The 23,605-nt window shown below is 45.4% G+C and overlaps 1 protein-coding gene across 1 annotated transcript in view; it reads right to left on the bottom strand.

Annotated features, from left to right (window-relative positions):
* LOC123486591 (protein FAM13A-like) overlaps positions 1-23,605 on the bottom strand; it is an 89,473-nt gene that overhangs the window by 25,481 nt on the left and 40,387 nt on the right. The window contains 1 exon segment of the mRNA XM_045217954.1: positions 9,757-9,801. Coding sequence (XP_045073889.1) covers positions 9,757-9,801 — 45 coding nt within the window.

Below are 23,605 nucleotides of genomic sequence, written 5' to 3' on the forward strand. Positions count from 1 at the left end.
GAGAGAAAGAAGGAAAGAGAGAATGAGAGAGAGAAAGAGAGAGCATGTTTTAAGACAGCAGAGAGACAGGTGGTCTGAACAGGCAGCACTCACAGCCCCCCAAGGCTCTGTAGCTGACCCCAGGCAGTCATGGTGTGTGTTATGTATGTACATGTGTGTGTGCGTTATGTATGTACATGTATGTACGTGTGTGTGCGTTATGTATGTACATGTGTGGGTGTGTGTGTGTGTGTGCGTGCGTCAAAAGGTCAGCCGTATTCAGATCCTAAGGAGGCCCTCTGGGAGCAAAGCGGCTGGCTGCCATGGTAACCGGTAAGCTGTGATCGCACGTCCCCCCCCCCTTAATATTAGTCTATTGGTACACACACACACACACACACACACACACACACACACCTAATAAAGAAGACATGACAGGCCTTACATACAAGGTCTGAAGTGAGTGACTGCAGCTCGCCAGCTCCTCTCTCATCTGATGTGTGTGTGTGTGTGTTTGTGTGTGTGTGTGAGTTTGTCACCTAGACCAGGTGATATGGCCTACAGCCACCTTCCCTTAAGAGATAGCATGCAGTGTCAGCACAGCTATTGAGGCCAGGCGTACAAGGTGATTTTTCAGTTCATAATGGCTATTGGCACCATACTGTAGATCCAGTTTCTTAGTAAATATTAATATTACATCTTATTAATATACATCTAGAATACACTCCTCAAACCATTTTGATGTCAATAGGAGGCTATTTGAGCTTGAATTCCAACATTATCAGGAAAGCACAGAGGAATTCACAGAAGTATACAAAAGCATGGCTTCTTTCCTTCAGCTTGTGTATGGAGGCATTGAGCACCCAACAATACACAATATTCTCCTTACAGCTCACCCATCAGCATCAGTGTTGACAGTGATAGCACGGCTTTGTGTGTGTGTGTGGCCAAGGTGAGGATGGACAAATGAGAGAGCTGATGGAGGAGAGATAAGAGTAATTCTATGGGATTAAGGTGATTATAGGACATAGGTGAAAAGTGCGTGTCCGTGTGTGTACGGCGCTAGTGTGTAAACAGAGCATAAAACAATGAACAGTCACAACAAACAAGAGATTCATCGAAGCCAAGCTTATCGTTTATCTGATTATCGTGAGGTAATTCTGATGACTTTTCAAAATGTGTACAATCAACAAATGTTGAGTCTGGCATGTTCTATTGTCGTTCAGTTCTAGCCGAAAGTTTTATTTTAAATTGGGTTAACGGGAAATGTCGAAATGTTGAAATGTCAGAAAATAATTGACTAAAATGGATGCCATTGTCGGTGTTGAAAAGCCAAATATACATCTGGTACCAAATGCTAGGGGTTAAAATAACTAAAATGTCTTAATGGTGTCACCAAGATGTTATGGCCCATAATGTGTCACCAAGATGTTGGACACTGTAATATTTTGAAAGGTTAAAATGAATGAATGAATCAAATGTATTTATGAAGCCCTTTTTACATCAGCAGATGTAACAAAGGTCTAAAACAACAAAAAAAATAGCTTCATATGTCACCGAGGTACTATGGGTCATTTTGACACCAAAATATACTGAACAAAAATATAAACACAACATGTAAAGTATTGGTCCCACGTTTCACGAGCCGAAATAAAAGATCCCAGAAATCTTTCATACGCACAACAAGTTTATTTATCTCAAATGTCTCTCCTTTGCCAAGATAATTCATCCACCTGACAGGTGTGGCATATCAAGTAGCTGATTAAACAGCTGATCATTACATAGGTGCACCTTGTGCTGGGGACAATAAAAGGCCACTAAAATGTGCAGTTTTGTCACACAACACAATGCCACAGATGTTTAAAGTTTTGAGGGAGCATGCAATTGGCATGCCGACTGCAGGAATGTCCACCAGAGCTGTTGCCAGAGAATTAAATGTTCATTTCTCTACCATAAGCCGTGTCCAACGTTGTTTTAGCGTTTTAGAGAATTTGGCAGTATGTCCAACCGGCCTCTTAACCGCAGACCACGTGTAACCATGCCTGCCCAGGACCTCCACATCTGGCTTCTTCACCTGCGGGATCGTCTGAGACCAGCCACCCGGACAGCTGATGAAACTGTGGGTTTGCACAACCGAAGTATGTCTGCACAAACTATCAGAAACCGTCTCAAGGAAGCTCATATGCGTGCTCGTCATCCTCACCAGGGTCTTGACCTGACTGCAGTTCGCCGTCTTAACCGACTTCATTGGGCAAATGCTCACCTTCAATGGCCACTGGCACGCTGGAGAAGTGTGCTCTTCACAGATGAAATCCGGTTTCAACTGTACTGGGCAGATGGCAGACAGCATATGGCATCATGTGGGCAAGCGGTTTGCTGATGTCAACGTTGTGAACAGAGTGCCCCATGGTGGCAGTGGGGTTATGGTATGGACAGGCATAAGCTACGGACAACGAACACAATTGCATTTTATCTATGGCAATTTGAATGCACAGAGATACCATGACGAGATCCTGAGGCCCATTGTCGTGCCATTCATCCTCTGCCATCACCTCATGTTTCAGCATGATAATGCACGGCCCCATGTCGCAAGGATCTGTACACAATTCCTGGATGCTGATAATGTCCCAGTTCTTCCATTGCCTGCATACTCACCAGACATGTCACCCATTGAGCATGTTTGGGATGCTCTGGATCGACGTGTACGGCAGCGTGTTCCAGTTCCCACCAATATCCAGCATCTTCCCACAGCCATTGAAGGTGAATGGGACAACATTCCACAGGCCACAATCATCAGCCTGATCAACTCTATGCGAAGGAGATGTGTCGCGCTGCATGAGGCAAATGGTGGTCACACCAGATACTGACTGGTTTTCTGATCCACACCCCAACCTTTTTTTAAAGGTATCTGTGACCAACAGATGCATATCTGTATTCCTAGTCATGTGAAATCCATAGATTAGGGCCTAATGAATTTATTTCAATTGACTGATTTCCTTATATGAACTGTAACTCATTAAAATCTTTGAAATTGTTGCATGTTGCGTTTATATTTTTGTTCCGTGTATTTCAAGTAATTCACATACCCCACAGAAAGAGAGAGAGAGAAGTGAAAATCATTAACACCTCGACTGCTGCAATAGCCACATATTCTGAGGTAACACTTGACAATGGATGTCAATGGAAGCTTCTAGATTAGATCAACCTTGCTTGGAACCACTGGGCAGGCTACTGGTCTCATGCAGTTATGTAACAGTGTGCAGCCAGAAAAATATGTATCGGGAGAAAGGAGGTTGATAACAGAAATAACTTTGGCTTAGGCTCAGTCATATTGGTATAATCAAGCTCACTGTTACATATGAAGTTATATTAATAATAGTAATTTCGGGGGCAAGAAGAGATGAAAACGGGATATGTTTAAGAAAAGGGAAGGAATCTTAATGAATATATTAGGTCACCATTAGAGGAAGTCATCATTTGGATAGCCTAGTTACCTTGGGATACGGTGAATCCTTAGGACTTTGTATTATCAAACATATGGTAATAAGTACATAATAAGCATGTTATGACAGGTCATTAATATTTAACACTATTCATAATGCAAATGCTTCCTTAGCAAGCTGGACAATAAAGTTATATTCTATTCTGTCTCCTGTAATATGTATTTTGGACATTGCCATATTTAGCCTGCAACAAGTGCACAAAGCAGTCGAATAGCCTGTTTACACACAACCTAAACCTCCCAATGTGAAGTCTCAAGTCTAGTGTAATAACAACCAGGAGACTGGGAATGGCAACCCCATGCCAAGTAGCCTCTGTCCGGGCACAGCAGCGGGCAAAAGGGAGGCACGTACCAGTAGGCTACTAATCCATTCCAGGATATGACATCACTGTCTGGAAAGGGATTATATGTACCACTGAGTTTAGCTATTAGAACCTTCCGCACACTCTAGACACGTACATGTAATAAGTCTGGAATGAGGTGAGGTGAGGCTTGGGTTGCGTCTCAAATGGCACCCTATTCCCTATATAGTGCACTATTTTTCACTAGGACCCATAGGGCTCTGGTAAAAGTAGTGCACTATATAGGGAATAGGGTGCCATTTGGGATGCAGCTTGGTGCGTTGTAACCCAGTGCAATGAATATGCCCTGTGGGTCGTGAACTGTCAAACAGTCTGCCCCAAGCCATGACCTTCCCTTACCGCAAGAGGAGCATACACGGTTCTCTTTACGGTCAACAATATAAGACTGTGACTCAGGATCCAGAACCACCATCTTAAAACAGAGACAGGAGAGAGACATCCAAATCCAGGAACAAGATCATTATGATATCATCACACTTATTTCATGTTAGATAGGTAATGATTACTGATTTAACAGGTTCATTTAAAGTCTTTCCATCAGCTGGCAAGCCAACAACAACAAGAAATATAAATAATAGCTATCATTATAACTAGGCCTGGGGTAGGTATCATTATAACTCAAAGCAAACCACAGGGTGGAAATGGTGTCAGATAATCAACATGGTTACAATCATTGGGGACCTATTTGTGCTCCAATACTGTAGCCATGGTGACAGACCAAAGCACCACAACAAATGTCCTACTGGGAATCTACTTCCATGGCAGAGCGCTCCCTCGTCTTTATGGAGGTGTCCTGGTTAGACGGTGGGGTAGTGAGGCATGGGTCACAGAGAGGCTATAAGGTTGCATCCCAAATTACACCCTATTCCCTTTATAGTGCCCTTGTCAAAAGTAGTGCACTATATAGGGAGTAGGGTGCCATTTGGGACGTTCCCCAACTGTCGGTAATCCAGGTTACTTTTACTCTAGCTAACAAGTGAGTGAGTGAGAATGCTATGCTAACAGTTATATAGGAGTGGGTCAGAGGCGCTAGAGAGCTAACAGTCCCTTAAAGCTGCAATATGTCACTTTTTGGGTGAACCGACCAAAAAAGTGTGTTATAGATCTGTCATTCTCATTGACAGCTAGTCTAAGAAGCGGTAGATCTGTTCTATGTGCGCTATTTCTATGCTTCCCATGCTTAAGTTTCATTTTTGCGTGTTTTACTTTCTGTTTTGTACATCAGCTTCAAACAGCTGAAAATACAATGTTTTTGCCTATGGAAAATATATTTCACAGCGGTTTAGATGGTACAATGATTGTACTTGCTTGTTTTGTCCAGTGGTGGAAAAAGTACCCAATTGTGGTACTTGAGTAAAAGTATAGATACCTTATTAGAAAGTTACTCAAGTAAAAGTTAAAGTCAACCATTAAAATACTACTTGAGTAAAAGTCTAGAAGTATTTGGTTCTAAATATACTTAAGTATCAAAAGTAAATGCAATTGCTAAAATCTACTTAAGTATCAAAAGTAAAAGTACAAATCCTTTCAAATTCCTTATATTAAGCGAAGCAGACGGCACCATTTTCTTGTTTTAAAAATGTACATATAGCCAGGGGCACACTCCAACACTCAGACATAATTTACAAATTATGTATTTATGTTTACTGAGTCCGCCAGATCAGAGGCAGTAGGGACGACCACGTGTTCTTTATTTTTACTTTATTTATTTCACCTTTATTTAACCAGGTAAGCCAGTTGAGAACAAGTTCTCATTAACAACTGCGACCTGGCCAAGATAAAGCAAAGCAGTGCGATAAAAACAACAACACAGAGTTACATATGGGGTAAAACAAAACATAAAGTCAAAAATACAACAGAAAATATATATACAGTGTGTACAAATGTAGTAAGTTATGGAGGTAAGGCAATAAATAGGCCATAGTGCAAAATAATTACAATTAGTATTAACACTGGAATGATAGATGTGCAAGAGATGACGTGCAAATAGAGATACTGGGGTGCAAATTAGCAAAATAAATAACAATATGGGGATGAGGTAGTTGGGTGGGCTAATTTCAGATGGGCTGTGTACAGGTGCAGTGATCGGTAAGCTGCTCTGACAACTGATGCTTAAAGTTAGTGAGGGAGATAAGTCTCCCCAGCTATAGAGATTTTTGCAGTTCGTTCCAGTCATTGGCAGCAGAGAACTGGAAGGAATGGCGGCCAAAGGAGGTGTTGGCTTTGGGGATGACCAGTGAGATATACCTGCTGGGTGTTGCTATGGTGACCAATGAGCTAAGACAAGGTGGGGATTTGCCTAGCAGTGATTTATAGATGGCCTGGAGCCAGTGGGTTTGGCGACTAATATGTAGTGAGGACCAGCCAACAAGAGCGTACAGGTCACAGTGGTGGGTAGTATATGGGGCTTTGGTGACAAAACGGATGGCACTGTGATAGACTACATCCAATTTACCTAGGTATTTGTAGTTGTCCACATACTCTAGGTCAGACCCGTCAAGAGTAGTGATTCTAGTTGGGTGGGCGGGTGCCAGCAGCGTTCGATTGAATAGCATGCATTTAGTTTTACTTGTGTTTAAGAGCAGTTGGAGGCTACGGAAGGAGTGTTGTATGGCGTTGAAGCTCGTTTGGAGGTTTGTTAACACAGTGTCCAATGAAGGGCCAGATGTATACAAAATGGTGTCGTCTGCGTAGAGGTGGATCTGAGAATCACCAGCAGCAAGAGCGACATCATTAATATACACAGAGAAAAGAGTCGGCCCAATAATTGAACCCTGTGGCACCCCCATAGAGACTGCCATAGGTCCAGAAAACAGGCCCTCCGATTTGACACATTGAACTCTATCTGAGAAGTAGTTGGTGAACCAGGCGAGGCAGTCATTTGAGAAACCAAGGATATTTAGTCTGCTAATAAGAATGCGGTGGTTGACAGAGTCGAAAGCCTTGGCCAGGTCGATGAAGACGGCTGGACAGTACTGTCTATTATTATAATATCGTTCTCTTGATAAGTACATTAATTGGACCATTTTCCTGTCCTGCTAAGCATTCAAAATGTAATGAGTACTTTTGGGTGTCAGGGAAAATGTATTGAGTAAAAAGTACATGATTTTCTTTAGGAATGTAGTGAAGTAAAAGTAAAAGTTGTCAAAAACATTTGTAAAGTAAAGTACAGATACCCTAAAAAACTACTTAAGTAGTACTTTGAAGTATTTTTACTTAAGTACTTTACACCACTGGTTTTGTCACATAAACTGAAATTAAGCAAACTATTAGAATTTTAGCAACCAGGATTTCTGCATAGTGCACCTTTAAAGGAGTATTTGCAGTGTTATGTTTATAGTCTATGGGTCAGAGAATCAATGTGATGTTCTAGAAGGAATGGTTGACCCATGTTAAGCTAACAATCCAAGTGGTGGGCTACCAGGCAACAGGCATCTCCGTGGAGCCACACATACAAACATTGACAAACACACACACACACAAACATTGACGCGCAGACACACACAAACACAGTCCCCTATAAGTTAAAGTCAAGGGATGTGAACAAAAATGTGTTATTGTAGAAGGCAGTAAACGTAGAGGAAAAACCCCCAGAGTCACTCTATAGGGGGGCTTGAAACAGACCAAACATTAAACATCCAACTCAGTGTGCCCAACATACAGGGGTTCAAAATGAAATGAACGTCCGTTCAACTAATCCAGTATTACACCACAGTCACTTATTAGCCAGGATTTGATCAACATAGAAAGGAAACATGGTTGAAAGGTGAGCTCTGTTTCTGACAGGGAAAGGATTAAGCTATCCTGTGGTGCCCAGGTAGCTTAGTGGTTAAGAGCGTTGTGCCAGTAACCGAAAGGTCACTGGTTCTAATCCCCGAGCCGACTAGGTGAAAAATCTGTCGATGTGCCCTTGAGCAAGGCACTTAACCCTAATTGCTCATGTAAGTCGCTCTGGATAAGCGTGTCTGCTAAATGACTAAAATGTAAAAATGTATGTGACTGAGTGCAAGTAGACGCTGGAATTGCTTAGAAAGCATGACTCACTTAAGAGGCTTGCGTAAGGAAGAGAGAGAAGTACTGTGCAGGCTAGCACATAGGCAGTCTAGCACAGGGTGGGTAGTGGTAAACATCAGTCACTGTGGTAATGTTTCTCTTCTGTAGTGTCAAGGTCTTTGGCCTCAGAAGTGGACTGGGACCAGAAATCGGCCCATATTTTTACTTGAGGCCCCCATACCGGCCCATTCCTTTCCCCGAGGCCCCCACACTAGGCTTGGTGATGTCATAAAAGGTGGGCTGGTGCTATACCACCGCTTATAACTACAAGTTAAGTATAACTGTAAAAAAAAACTAAGATGTGTCAAATTAATTATATCAAACTCAGGGCTCCAGCTATGCATTTGGTTTGCTATCTAAGTGGCTAGATGTCAAGATCAAGCTTCTTGGTTACAGCAGAGCCATTCAATCCCCTCCTGGACCAAGATCCCTGTTGCCTAAATTGTTTTGTGTGTACACGGTATGGTACAGAAATGGTATGAAAATCTGGATACTGTCCAACCCTACCCCACACCAGCCCATTTGTCCCTTGAGGGCCCCATTATTAGCCAGATAATTATAATATTGCGCAAAAAACCCAAGTCAGACAGGCCCAGTGGGCTAAAAATGGACCAGCCCATGTGCCATTTGCCCGTTTTGCCAGATGGCCAGTGCGCCCCTGTTTGGCATCCTTCATCATCATATACTGTACATTATGGCCTCTGAGCCATCACCATCGATGATCGAAATCATTGTGAAAATGTCAGATGTATGCTACTGGTCACGATCTTGAACACAGAAACATAACTAGGTATATGTGAAGGATGAAACCTGTTTAGGGTACATTTCAAAGGAGAAAGGCTGAATGAGGGTCTGTGTCAAGGCTTATGGTCTTACTATAGTACCTGGTGAAGGCGGTAGAGTTGACTTGACTCTAGAGTTTACAGTCTCAGCCAAACAGGAAGTTAACAGGAAGTGAGTCGCCTGGAGGGCGACTCATAGATCAGGTGTCAGAGCAGAATGACCCGGTTCAACCGGAAATTCCACTAAGAACCTTGTGCGTCTGATCTCACTGTATGACAGGGTGTCAAACCAGAACGATCCGGTTCCACTAAGAACCTTGTTGGTCTGATGTCACTGTATGACAGGGTGTCAAACCAGAACGATCCGGTTCCACTAAGAACCTTGTTGGTCTGATGTCACTGTATGACAGGGTGTCAAAACAGTTCATGATGGGTATATGTTTTGGAGAATATTTCCATCAAGTGGAGGTGTGACACAATTGAGTGGATTGTCAAACTATGTTGGGAATCTGGTTCTGCACCATAGATGCAGTGACATGAAATGTTCTGTTATATGATATTTGTGAAGTTATGTACCTATTTATTTTAGATACTTTGTGAATAAAGTGATGGATCAATATCCAGATGTATGAAACAATGTGATGTATGACAATTGATTTAATTTGAGATGTTAAATTGTACAATTTGAGGCATATAGTGTGCAGGCCCATTGGAGAGGTCAATATCCAGATTGGCCAGTATGATAACAATAAATAAAGGTGTCAGTCTCAATCTCAGGTTGACAGAAGTCCCTTTCATCTCACTACTATACAAATCATGTTTTGGTTTGACAGTTTTACGGGATGTCCTGTTGGACCAGAGACCACGTGCTCACACTGCCACACCATCATAACAACAGCAGCTTGCATTTGCACAGCATGCCCCCTCCCTCCTCTCCTCTTTCTGGTGGGCCTATTGTTTCCTATGTTAATGCCTTGACATGGCATGAAATCCAGCGGATACGCCCTACGACCCCACATCTCCATAATAACATGCTGTCGACCTCGTTTTTCAGGACAAAAACAAGACCAGGACCTACCTCGTGTAGAAAGGAGATATGGGTCTGCTGTCTTCCTCTTGGGAGCTGAAATGCAAAAACAAACAAACAAACAACAAAAACCGTTAGGTTAGCCACTGTCGGGTGAGAGTGATGCAATATTACATATGAACGCATAGTTCTATTTTCTCCCTCACTCTGCGCCTCAGTGTTTCTTTAGGGGACAGAATGTCCTTTTGTCTCTGGAACAATAGCCACCTAATGTTCCAGTCAGTTCAGTACTTTTAGTTAAAGCTTGTCTCTGGGAATTATTAAAGTGACAGTTGAAGGCCGTGTGTGCCCTCCTCTGGTATAGCTCTGGCGGGGCCTGGGCCAATAGTTACACATGACCGAAATTATGACACAATAACGGGAACTTCTTAATGTGGAGATTGCTTAACACGTACATATCCTGACAGAGACTTTAACCTGCTGAGGGCCTTACTACCCTAAACATCATGTAGCGTACAGTAGCATGTGTGTGATTAACATAGTGTGTAAAATTGCTGCAAAAAGGCCTAAATATCGCCACGGAAAGGTTTACCACAGCGTTCATAAGGAAGCCAAACCTCAATCACCAGTGCCATTTTCCCATAACCGTGGGATACAGCACATGGAAGTTGGCAATCGTGACAATAAACAACAGCTAATACTGTCTAATCATGGGTTGTAAATACTGTTAGACACTTTTGAAATAAACAATAGACTCTCTAATACACACAAGACTGAATTGTTGTTAAATGGGCCATTGAGAAGATATTTGGACTCTGAGTTTTTGGGTACGTGCAGTAGCTCAAGTGATCTTACGTTAAGGAGGGTGTGAGGGGGTCACTGTCTAGGGCAGGGAGGGGAAAACACACCACTGGTTTAGCAGCCCGGGGTGTAAAGGCCTAACACCGTACTGAGTCCAAACAGAGGATTTAGGTTTCAGTTTGTCAGGAACCGAAATGGGCCGAAGTTCATTCAACTTCAAAAGCTTGCCATATCACATGACCTGGCCTCTATCTTGAAGAATTCTGAATGAGTGTGTATGTAAGAATTGTTTTGCATGTGTGTGTTCCCCCCTCTAATACAACCTACGTACATAGTCTATGAAATCCCTCTTCCGGATCAAGGTACCAAGCACACCTCACAACGGCATTTCACAACGTTTACGTATTGCTGGTGGATGCCAGCTGAGAAATGTTTCCCTATACTTAGACCGTGTTAAACAGTCTGGCAAGCGTATTAAAATAATGTGTGCTGTCACGAATTGTTGCAAACGGAAATCCTGCTTACCCACTACCTTACTTAAGGAATAACAAGTGGCTTTGTTGAGGAGACTTGATCCTCGCAGAGGTGATGGAAAATTACCAAACAACTTGACCAGGCTGGCAACCCTCCACCATTTTGTAGACAAATAAATGATATTTATTTAATTCAACTCAACACATTTTTACCATAGTGCGTTATTGTTTAAATAATGGTTTCTCAATAGCCTATACCTGCTTGAATGAAGGTATAAGGACAATTTGTTTGACACATTTGACACATTGGTCATATTCAAGCTCACAGAATTCATTTCAGGTTCATAGCATTGCATTATCCTATGGAGGTGACTCCTAGCCTGGAATCTAAACTTTGGTTATGAAAATATTCAGTTTGGGTTCCAGTCCAGGTGACTCCATGTCCAATAGGAGGATCTTACTGGAGTATAGGTTCTCCTGATTGGAGGTCAGTGTTCCAGCCCCCCTCCCCCTTCTCCTCTGCGTCCACCAGGCCTCTTCCACACTGCTTTAATAAGGAGGATCAATCATAGCCTGCTTCATGGTCCATTCTTAGAATATTTGGAGAATAGAGCCTGCAGTGTACCGAACCTGAAAGGCTTGGGCCGGTTAAGCCTACTTGAGCCCCTCTTGGTATACACTCTCATAACCCAAGTTACAGACGGTACATTCCACCATAGACAAAGGTGTTAGGGGAAGGCTACCATAAAGCCACCACGCTTCAGAGATTATGAAATTTTTGCCAAAGGGTCAATGGGGGAACATGCAGGAACTGTGGAGAGAAAAGTAGCCAATTGTGAATGAGCAATATGGTTGGTCCACACACAGTGGAGTAGGCAGCTTTCCTTCTCAACCAGTAAAACAGTTTTCGATAAGCAATGCATTTCTAGCATAATTCTGGCGTAATAAAAGGGAAGAGCTGGCGAGAGCACATGTCACTAGAACCGATGTGGATGTGGTGGAGGAGTCAGGCGCAGGACACAGAGGTGAAGTCCAACAGACTTTAATAGTCTAATGTTTACGAGAAACAAAAAAAACCCCGACCTCAAAATACACCAAGAGGCGAGGGAAAATTACGCACACGCGTAAACACTAAACACAAAACAAACAGGGTGCAAACACGTAGCTCCGACACAGTGGCAGTCATAACAACACACAATCATTCTAGTGCAAAACAAGGAACTTATAAGACACGTAATCAACACACAAATGGACACAGGTGTAACAGACAGACAAAAGCAATCAAATGACGAAACATGCGGTGGCAGCTAGTACTCCGGGGACGGCGAACGCCGAAGCCTGCCCGAACTAGGAGGAGGAGCAGTCTCGGCCGAAACCGTGACAGTACCCCCCCCCCTTGACGCGCGGCTCCAGCCGTGCGCCGACCCCGGCCTCGGGGACGGCCAGGAGGACGCGGACCCGGGCGCGTGGGATGCCCACGGTGAAACTCAGTCAGGAGGGATGGATCGAGTATGTCCCTCCTGGGCACCCAGCACCGTTCCTCCGGACCGTACCCCTCCCACTCCACGAGATACTGGAGACCACTCATCCGGCGCCTCGAGTCCAAGATGGTCCGGACCCTGTACGCCGGGGCCCCCTCGATGTCCAAAGGGGGCTGAGGGGTCTCTCCTATCTCATCTTCTTGGAGTGGGCCAGCTACCACCGGCCTGAGAAGAGACACATGGAACGAGGGGTTAATATTTTTATACTCTATAGGCAGTTGTAACCTGTAACACACCTCGTTCAATCTTCTCAGGACTTTGAAGGGCCCCACAAACCGCCGACCCAGCTTCCGGCAGGGCAGGCGGAGGGGCAGGTTTCGAGTCGAGAGCCAGACTCGATCTCCCGGTGCGTACACCGGTCCCTCACTGCGGTGGCGATCGGCGCTCGCCTTTGTTGACGGATGGCACGCTGCAGATGGACATGGGCAGCGTCCCACGTCTCCTCCGAGCGCCGAATCCACTCGTCCACCGCAGGGGCCTCGATCTGGCTCTCGTGCCATGGTGCCAGGACCGGCTGATAACCTAAAACACACTGGAAAGGTGTTAAATTGGTGGAGGAGTGGCGGAGAGAGTTCTGGGCCATCTCTGCCCATGGGATGAACCTAGCCCACTCCTCCGGCCGGTCCCGGCAATAGGACCTCAAAAACCTACCCACATCCTGGTTGACACGTTCCACCTGCCCATTGCTCTCTGGGTGATACCCCGAGGTAAGGCTTACCGAGACCCCCAACCGTTCCATGAACGCCCCCCAAACTCTGGAGGTGAACTGGGGACCTCGGTCAGACACTATATCCTCGGGGACCCCATAGTGCCGGAACACATGGGTAAATAGGGCCTCAGCGGTTTGTAGGGCAGTAGGGAGACCCGGCATGGGAAGGAGACGACAGGCCTTGGAAAACCGATCCACAACGACCAAAATGGTGGTATTCCCCTGGGAGGGGGGTAGGTCGGTTACGAAATCCACCGATAGGTGGGACCATGGTCGTTGTGGAACGGGCAGGGGATGTAGCTTACCCCTGGGCAAATGTCTAGGCGCCTTACACTGGGCACGCACCGAGCAGGAGGAGACATAAACCCTCACATCCCTAGCTAACGTTGGCCACCAGTATTTCATGCTAAGACAGTGCACGGTCCGGCCAATACCTGGATGTCCAGAGGAGGGTGATGTATGAGCCCAATAAATAAGTTGATCACGAATCTCGAGCGGAACGTACGTCCGCCCCACAGGACACTCGGGGGGAGTAGGATCGGTACGCAGTGCCCGCTCGATTTCCGCATCGACCTCCCATACCACCGGAGCCACCAAACAAGACTCCGGCAATATGGAAGTAGGCTCGTTGGACCTCTCCTCTGTGTCATACCGCCGGGACAGGGCGTCTGCCTTACCATTCTGGGACCCAGGGATGTATGTGATCTTAAAAACAAACCGGGTTAGGAACATGTTCCACCTAGCCTGACGAGGGTTCAATCTCCTAGCTGCCCGGATGTACTCCAGGTTACGGTGATCAGTCAGAATGAGGAAAGGGTGTTGAGCCCCCTCAAGCCAATGCCTCCACACCTTTAGGGCCTGGACTACGGCTAACAGCTCCCTGTCCCCAACATCATAGTTGCGCTCCGCCGAGCTGAGCTTCTTGGAGTAGAACGCACAGGGGCGGAGTTTAGGTGGCGTGCCGGACCGTTGTGACAGAACTGCCCCAATACCGGTCTCGGACGCGTCTACCTCTACTTGGAATGGTAAAGAGGGATCCGGATGCGACAGCACAGGAGCCGAGGTGAACAGGTTCTTTAGTTTGACAAATGCCCTGTCCGCCTCAGCCGACCACTGCAAACGAACCGGACCCCCCTTTAGCAGGGACGTAATGGGAGCTGCAACCTGTCCAAAACCCCCGAATAAACCTCCGGTAGTAATTAGCAAAACCCAAGAACTGCTGCACCTCTTTTACAGTGGTTGGAGTTTGCCAATTACGCACGGCCGATACCCGGTCTACCTCTATCTCCACACCAGACGCGGACAACCGATAACCCAAAAAGGAGACTGACTCCTGGAAGAACAGGCATTTCTCTGCCTTGACATACAAGTCATGCTCCAACAGTCTTCTCAACACTCGGCGCACCTGGGCTACATGCTCGGCTCGTGTAGAAGAATACACTAGGATGTCGTCGATGTAAACTACTACACCCTGCCCATGCATGTCCCGGAAAATCTCGTCAACAAAGGATTGGAAGACTGAAGGAGCATTCATTAACCCGTATGGCATGACGAGATACTCGTAATGACCCGAGGTGGTGCTAAATGCTGTTTTTTCCATTCATCCCCCCTCCCTAATGCGCACCAGATTGTACGCGCTCCTGAGATCCAGCTTTGTGAAGAACCAAGCGCTCCGCGTAATGATTCCGTCATCGTCGCAATCAGTGGAAGTGGGTAACTGTATTTAACTGTGATCTGATTGAGACTACGGTAATCAATACACGGGCGCAATCCCCCGTCCTTCTTCTTCACAAAGAAGAAACTCGAGGAGACCGGGAAGTGGAGGACCGTATGTATCCCTGTGCCAAGGACTCGGCTATGTAAGTCTCCATAGCCGCTGTTTCCTCTTGAGACAGGGGATACACACGACTCCGTGGAAGAGCCGCTCCTGTCTGGAGATTTATCGCACAGTCCCCTTGTCTATGAGGAGGTAGCCGTGTTGCCCTCGATTTGCTAAACACGAAGTGCTAAATCCTCATACTCAGGGGGAATGCGCAGTGCGGGCACTTGGTTCGGACTCTCTACCGAGGTCGCCCCTACGGAAACACCTAGACATCTCCCCTACACACTGGGCAGACCACTCCATAAGAGCCCTCTGTTGCCACGCTATGGTAGGATCATGGGTGCTTAACCAGGAAGGCCCAACACCACGGGGTACGCAGGAGAGTCAATCAGATAAAACTGAATGATCTCCTCATGACCCCCCTGCGTCGTCATCGTCAGTGGTGCTGTGACCTCCCTGATCAGGCCCGACCCCAACGGCCGGCTGTCTAATGCGTGGACAGGAAATGGAGCTTCTACCGGCCGAAGGGGAATTCCTAACCTACAACAAAATGCCCGATCAATAAAGTTCCCAGCTGCGCCTGAATCTACTAGCGCCTTATGCTGGGAATGAGGTGCCACCTGTGGAAATCTCACAGGAATACTCATGTGACCAACAGAAAGCTCTGGGTAAGTGGGGCGCCTACTCACCTGAAATGACTCCCCAGTGCGTGGCCTGTTGTCACCTCTCCCAGGAGACCCTCCCCAGCACCTGGCCGCGGTGTGTCCTCCACGACCACAGGTGGTGCAGGGGATGGCCCCCCTCGGGTTCCCTCTCCTCCTCTCTCTAGCGCCAGCACCCCCGAGCTCCATGGGAATCGGCTCGGAGGTGCTGGAGGGTGGAATGGACGACCCCCACTCGGGACGTCCGCGGGTAGCCAGCAGGGTGTCTAGACGGATGGAAATGTCCACCAACTGGTTGGTGTCCCTGCAGGCCAGCTCACGACGAACGTCCTCTCGTAGGCTACACCGGTAGTGGTCGATGAGGGCCCTCTCATTCCACCCCGCATCCGCCGCTAGTGTCCGGAACACCAGTGCGAACTCCTGTGCGCTCCTCTTCCCCTGTCGGAGGTGGAATAGACGCTCTCCCGCCACTTTCCCCTCAGGTGGATGATCGAAGACAGCCCTGAAGCGGCGGGAGAACTCCGCGTAGGTGATGGTTGCGGCGTCTATTCCCCTCCATTCGGCGTTGGCCCACTCCAACGCCTTGCCGGATAGACAGGAGATGAGGGCGGAGACGCTCGTATCCCGAGGGCGCCGGGTGTATGGTGGCAAGGTAAAGTTCCACCTGCAGGAGGAATCCCTGACACCCGGCTGCAGAACCGTCATATGCCCTCGGGAGCGAGAGCCGAATGCCACTGGGTTCCGGTGCTGAGAGAGGAGGACTGGCCGTTGGTGATGGGATGTTGTAAGAGTGCGTGGGCACCTCTCGATTCACCAATCGGCGCAGAGTGTTGGACACCTCGTCCATGGCGGCCCCGAGTTGCCGGATCATGGTGTCCTGGTAGTTGATCCGGTCTTCCAGGGATTCGGGTGCTGCCGCTGTTCCTGCTGACTCCATGTTGGTGTGTTGTTCTGTCACTAGAACCGATGTGGATGTGGTGGAGGAGTCAGGCGCAGGACACAGAGGTGAAGTCCAACAGACTTTAATAGTCTAATGTTTACGAAACAAAAAAAACCCGACCTCAAAATACACCAAGAGGCGAGGGAAAATTACGCACACGCGTAAACACTAAACACAAAACAAACAGGGTGCAAACACGTAGCTCCGACACAGTGGCAGTCATAACAACACACAATCATTCTAGTGCAAAACAAGGAACTTATAAGACACGTAATCAACACACAAATGGACACAGGTGTAACAGACAGACAAAAGCAATCAAATGACGAAACATAGAGCGGTGGCAGCTAGTACTCCGGGGACGGCGAACGCCGAAGCCTGCCCGAACTAGGGAGGAGGAGCAGTCTCGGCCGAAACCGTGACAGCACAGTGATATACTCATATGATCATCCAGATCCAATATGTTTAGAGCTTCCAATGGCCTTGACCTGTAGTTGTACTGTGGTTGACCAGTGTCAGCTCTTTACGTTGACATTATGGCCATAAACCAACAGGTCAATGGGGTTAAACCACCATGGCAGCGTGAACATGGCGACTTCCTCCTACACTGAACTAAAATATAAATACAACATGCAACAATTTGAAAGATTTTACTGAGTCACAGTTGATATAAGGAAATCAGTCAATTGAAATAAATTAACTAGGCCCTAATCTATGGATTTCACATGAAAGGAATACAGATATGCATCTGTTGGTCAGAGATACCTTAAAAAAAAGGTAAGTGCTTGGATCAGAAAACCAGTCAGTATCTGGTGTGACCACCATTTGCCTCATGAAGCGCAACACATTTCCTTCGCATAGAGTTGATCAGGCTGTTGATTGTGGCCTGTGGAATGTTGTCCCACTCCTCTTCAACGGCTGTGCGAAGTTGCTGGATATTGGTGGGACATTTTCAGCTTTCAGGAATTGTGTACAGATCATTGCGATATGGTGCCGTGCATTATCATGCTGAAACATGAATGGCATGACAATGGGCCTCAGGATCTCGTCACAGTATCTCTGTGCATTCAAATTCCCATCTATAAAATGCAATTGTGTTTTTTGTCCGTAGCTTATGTCTGCCCAATCCATTACCCCGCCACCATGAGGCACTCTGTTCACAACGTTGACATCAGCAAACCGCTCAGCCACATGACGCCATACACACTGTCTGCCATCTGCCTGGTACAGTTGAAACCGGGACTAATCTGTGAAGAGAACACTTCTCCAGCGTGCCAATGACCATCGAAAGTGAGCATTTGCCCACTGAAGTCGGTTATGAGCCGAACTGCAGTCAGGTCAAGAACCTGGTGAGGACGACGAGCACGCAGATGAGCTTCCCTGAGATGGTTTCTGACAGTTTGTGCAGAAATTATTCGTTTGCGCAAACCCACAGTTTGATCAGCTGTCCGGGTGGCTGGTCTCAGACCATCCCACAGGTGAAGAAGCCGGACGTGAAGGTCCTGGCTGGCGTGGTCACACGTGGTCTGCGGTTGTGAGGCCAGTTGGACGTACTGCCAAATTCTCTAAAACAACGTTGGAGGCGGCTTATGGTAGAGAAATGAACATTCAATTCTCTGGCAACAGCTCTGGTGGACATTTCTGCAGTCAACATGCAAATTGTTGATATGCCACACCTGTCAGGTGGATTATCTTGGCAAAGGAGAAATGCTCACTAACAGGGATGTAAACAAATTTGTGCACAAAATCTGAGAGAAATAAGCTTTTTGTGCATATGACAAATTTCTGGGATCTTTCATTTCAGCTCATGAAACATTGGACCAACACTTTCCATGTTGCGTTTATATTTTTGTTCAGTGTACATATCCATTAGTCAACACCAAAACACCAGCTGATAGGCCACTTATAATGGCAGAAAATGTCTGTCACATCTACAGATGGGCCTTTTGAGATCGAAGGGTCAATGACAGACTTGGTAGTCAAACATGTCAGAAACCATGGCAACTAACGTCTTCTTGACTAGTGCCATTGCAGTATCATCTCTTCCTATCCGTTCAAGCCAATTTTCCGAACCCCCCTCCTCACCTATTGTCCAGTTCAGGAGCCAATAACATTCAAGCCAAGTCTCTGACCCTCCTCTCCTATTGGCCGCTCAGGAGTCAATGACACCTGTTTGCCAAGTTGGATCAAAATTGATATCCTCTCTCTCTCTTTCTGCAGATGGGAATCATTTTAGACATATCCTATAGGTTAGAGTTGGTGATGACTGGTCTGGGCCAGCTACTAGGGTTTTCCCACCTTAAATCCAAGCAGACGTGTTGGATCCGACTGATGGTTGGCCAACAATAACCTCCCCAGAGTGTCTGACACTCATACCACACCGTTACGTTCCTCACCCAACACACACACACACCCACACACATCCCAACCCGCTTTCAATGGGTTTCTTTCTAAGAAAGACAACGGGTTATGTCACAAAAGTAAGTGAACCATGGCAACTACATACAACAACCATTATGTGCATGTAGCCTGTATCTAGAAGAGACCCTATGAGTGCCTATGTGATGTGGAAGGTAGCCTAGCGGTTAAGAGCATTCGGCCAGTAACCGAAAGGCAGCTGGTTCGAATCCCAGAGCCAACTAGTGGGAAGAAATCTGTCTATGTGCTCTTGAGCAAGGCACTTAACCATAATTGCTCCTGTAAGTCGCTCTGGATAAATGCGTCCGCTAAATGACTCCAATGTATCATGTAAATATATGCGACTGGAGTAGCTAATAGGTTCATATGCCTTTACTATGCTGGCTTGTGCTTCTGATTTGAGATATGAGCATGAATTGATAGGAGTCTTTGTAATGATGAAGCATCCATAGACAGGATCAATGTCTAAACCGTGCACAGACAGTGGGCAAACATTTCTTCACACTCACAGTCTCCTAGTGTTACAACGAGTTGATCTGATGATGCAATTCCTCTATATAATATCCTAGGAAACCCACTGTAGTCTACTCTCAATGAGACTTGATGATCTGGGGCCAGTTTGTAGAAATGCAGGCAGGTTCAATGTTAAACATGCACATGTGGAGTTCGCATAGCAGTGCCACCGGCAAACTGGTATTTTCCAGTCCGGTGAGAGGCAGACATGGAAAATGGAGCCCTTATTCATGGCTCAAAACCCGGCTTATATGCCGGTCATCTAAGTTGACATGTGGAAAACGTAGCACAGAGAAATGCAGATTAATCATCTGAATCAAATGATGGAAAATGTATAATTGTAGTTATTTTATATGGGGATATCTGATAAAGACTAGCATAGAAAGATGAAAACAGAAGTAGAGCGACGACAAAGGAGTAGAGGAGGGGCCAGTAGGGGATATCCCAGCCCAGGGGTTACCATTTGACCCCAGAGAAATCTGACCTCTGACCCCAGAAGGTGGGAGAAACCCAGGAAACCAGTGACAGCCGATTCTAGTGGAAAACATGTCACTTGAACCAGACCATCAATTTTTCTGTTTATTTATGTATGAAAAATTTATGAAATAAATGAACAACAGTTTAGGTTACTGATGCCATCACAGTTGACACTGTTTTGAACCCTGCATACACACATATTTAGCCTTGGCTTGAACTATACTTATGGCCAATGAAATTATCCCATCATAAATTCACACTTTGAATTGTCTTCCATTCTCTTCCATTGGCCTAGTTCTCACAGTTCAAGATTTAACCAAATGCAGTTCAACACCACTAGTATTCTACCCATCTCTCAGTTGTAATCCAGTTTGATCCAGTTTGTTCCTGCTTAGTGCTGGATGCTGTACTGACACAGGTTCTAGTCTGACACATACCTATGGAAAGTAAGAGCAAGCTGACAAGTAAGCATAAGAGTAGAGGGAGGCACGAAACCTCCAGACCTTACTAATGGAAAGTTGATTGAATATTTGCTGTGTGTAAAGTTACAAACCTCTCTATATTGGCTTTCATATATCTCAGAGGCTACAGAAGGGCAAGTTAAAATCAGTCACAGCAATGCAGTCATTGACGGGTGACTGACTATGAAAACTAGGCTACTTCAACAGCTTAATTGCACATGTATTTATATACAAATCAGGTTGAAATATAACTAATAATAAAGCCCCCCAACCAGTTCCAGTTTGTGTACATAGTTTATGCCCCATGTTTGCCATCCTATACTCCATTGAAAACATGAGGCAACTAGTAAGTAGGCTTTGGGTTCCCAGGCAGTGAAGTATGCGTTTCCAAATAGGTCTGGCAATCCGTCGCTAGCTATACCCGTCTGCTGAACATTAGCTAAAGGTCCATCACATCATGTGGCAGCCGCAATAGCAACACTGTACCAGTCAGCTATTAGCCTAGCCACTAGCCTATTAGCATCCCAACAAGAGACAGGGTTGGTGATGCAGGCTACGAGGGTCCCCCTGTCACCTGATCCCCAAATCGGCCACCCGATACCCCCGATGAGGGGATTTTGAAGGTGTCAGAATGATCCTCTGATAGATTTACTGTCCCTGTGAAGTGCATGGCGAGGAAAGCTGTTGCCACTCAATGGGAAAGCACCTGTTGCTATTGCTAGGGGTAATTAGGTAATGATATTTATTTATTTGACATTTTGCTGGATGAAATCTCTTGAGATGTCCAAATGAAAATGAACTAAAAACAAACAATACTTAGTAACAATAATAATATGGCAATTACTGTCTAATAACAATAAAGTAATAATAACTATGAAATAATAATAATAATAATAATAATAATAGTAATAATAATAATAATAGTAATAATAATAAACATATAAAGCCCTCTAGAAAGTCCCCTTTTACAACCTAAACAGGAATGGTGTTGATTTGTCATAGATTATCTGTCAAACATTTTAAGGAGTATTGGGGGTATGGCCAGGCACTCATAATGCCTGTTATTAAAGACAGTATCAGGCTTTATTTTAAGTTGTTTTTAGACCCTGTTATCTTATCTATTTAAAGGCAGTAAAATATTAAAACTGTGTGCATGCACACGTGTGTTTGTATCCAGTACATGCACCAACTAGAGAGCTGTACAACACAAGCTGTAACATAATACAGCCTCGTATCTCTGTTCAGTTTACCATCCGTTGGCTTGTTCATACTATTTTGTTTGCTTAGCAAACTTGTTCTATTTGCTCCTGCGAGACAAGCTCTGCTTACATTTTCCTCGTTGATACTTAGTCTTGAATATCTAGTGAGAACATTTATTTTGCTTACAAGCCCTGTATCAGAGGTCCTCTTCCAAGTAACACCACACAACACGAGGCCTGTATTCAGCAGTTACTAGTTTCCACTGAGACATTTATTAATTGTGAATAAACATGTAATTTGGTATTTGGTATTTTATTAGGATCCCCATTATTAGCAATTCCTAGTAAAACAAACTTGATTTTATGCATGCCCAATATGACCAGACTAATATTTTGTAGTTTCCATGAACAACTACCTGCAGAAAGCTTATTGTTTGATTGATTGATTGATTGACTAAGCCCTCCATGGACAAAAGCTCCATCTGAAATCTTACATCATAGTGACTGCATGCCATGCACTGAGGACAACGCTATCTTGTTTACCAGCAACTGAACACCGGGTGTGCTAGCTAGCGCTAGGCTAATGCTGACATCAACCCTAAGGAGGCCTCAACAACCAACCAACACAGTTGTACACGTTATTTTGCAGACATGCTATTCCCAGACTGGGGACACTTGATCCGCACAGGGTCCAGTTTCAGCTAACTTATAATAAATATGTTTAGATGCCATATGGATGCCACAGGGGCCTTCGCGACCAGGGCCGGCTCCCGGCTTTTTAGATCCCAAATGGCATCTGGCTGTTCTGAGTTCCGCACAATCACCCTACAATGATGGGAATGTCTCACCAATGCAAACAGTGGTCATATGATATTTACAACTAGTCTCTCATACTGTATTATAACACAGGGTTACTAGTATGTATCTCTTAACTCATCTCATCTCATACTGTACTATTACATATTGATAATAATAATAATAATCTCATCGCTGCAAATCCCCAACGGGCTCGGGAGGCGAAGGTCGAGTCATGCATCCTTCGAAACATGACCCGCCTAACCGCGCTTCTTAACACCCGCCCACTTAACCCGGAAGCCAATGTGTCGGAGGAAACACTGTTCAACTGACGACAAGGTCAGCCTGCAGGCGCCCGGCCCGCCACAAGGAGTCGCTAGAGCGCGATGAGCCAAGTAAAGCCCCCCCGGCCAAACCCTCCCCTAACCCGGATGACGCTGGGCCAATTGTGCGCCGCCCTATGGGACTCCCGATCACGGTCGGTTGTGATACAGCCCGGGATCGAACCCTGGTCTGTAGTGACGCCTCTAGCACTGCGATGCAGTGCCTTAGACCGCTGCGCCACTCCAACATTTGATGTAATAGTGTATTTATGTATTGTAATAACATATAACTCAATGTTTACTAGAATGATTGTGCTTGGTTATCATATAACCTATGACCCCCACAAATGATAATCATAAAAGTTTGTTTTTAAGATCATTGCAGATAGATTGAATCATAAAAGCAGTGCTATACTTCAGAAGTCTTGGCTGACAACCAGGACCTGCAAGATGTATTTCTTCTTCGCTATGAGGCAAGCTTTAATTATTCAGGAAAGAGGTGCTACCAAAAATACCATATGCACTGGAACACAGATGGGAAAGTAATTAGATTTTTTTATATATATATTTTTTAAAGCGTTTAGTTGCTTAAAGTTTTACATACACATTTATCTGCACTTTTTCTGCATTCGTAGCATTTTATTATGCATTTAATAAAAATAATCAACTACCTAATATAACCTCTTCCATTGACAATGTGCCTCATCCCACTCTCTTAATAAGGTTTCACATTAGTGGAATCTCAGACATCCTATTGTGCTCCTGA

The sequence above is a fragment of the Coregonus clupeaformis genome, unplaced genomic scaffold (assembly GCF_020615455.1).
Source record: "Coregonus clupeaformis isolate EN_2021a unplaced genomic scaffold, ASM2061545v1 scaf1287, whole genome shotgun sequence".
NCBI classification, from domain to species: Eukaryota; Metazoa; Chordata; class Actinopteri; order Salmoniformes; family Salmonidae; genus Coregonus; species Coregonus clupeaformis.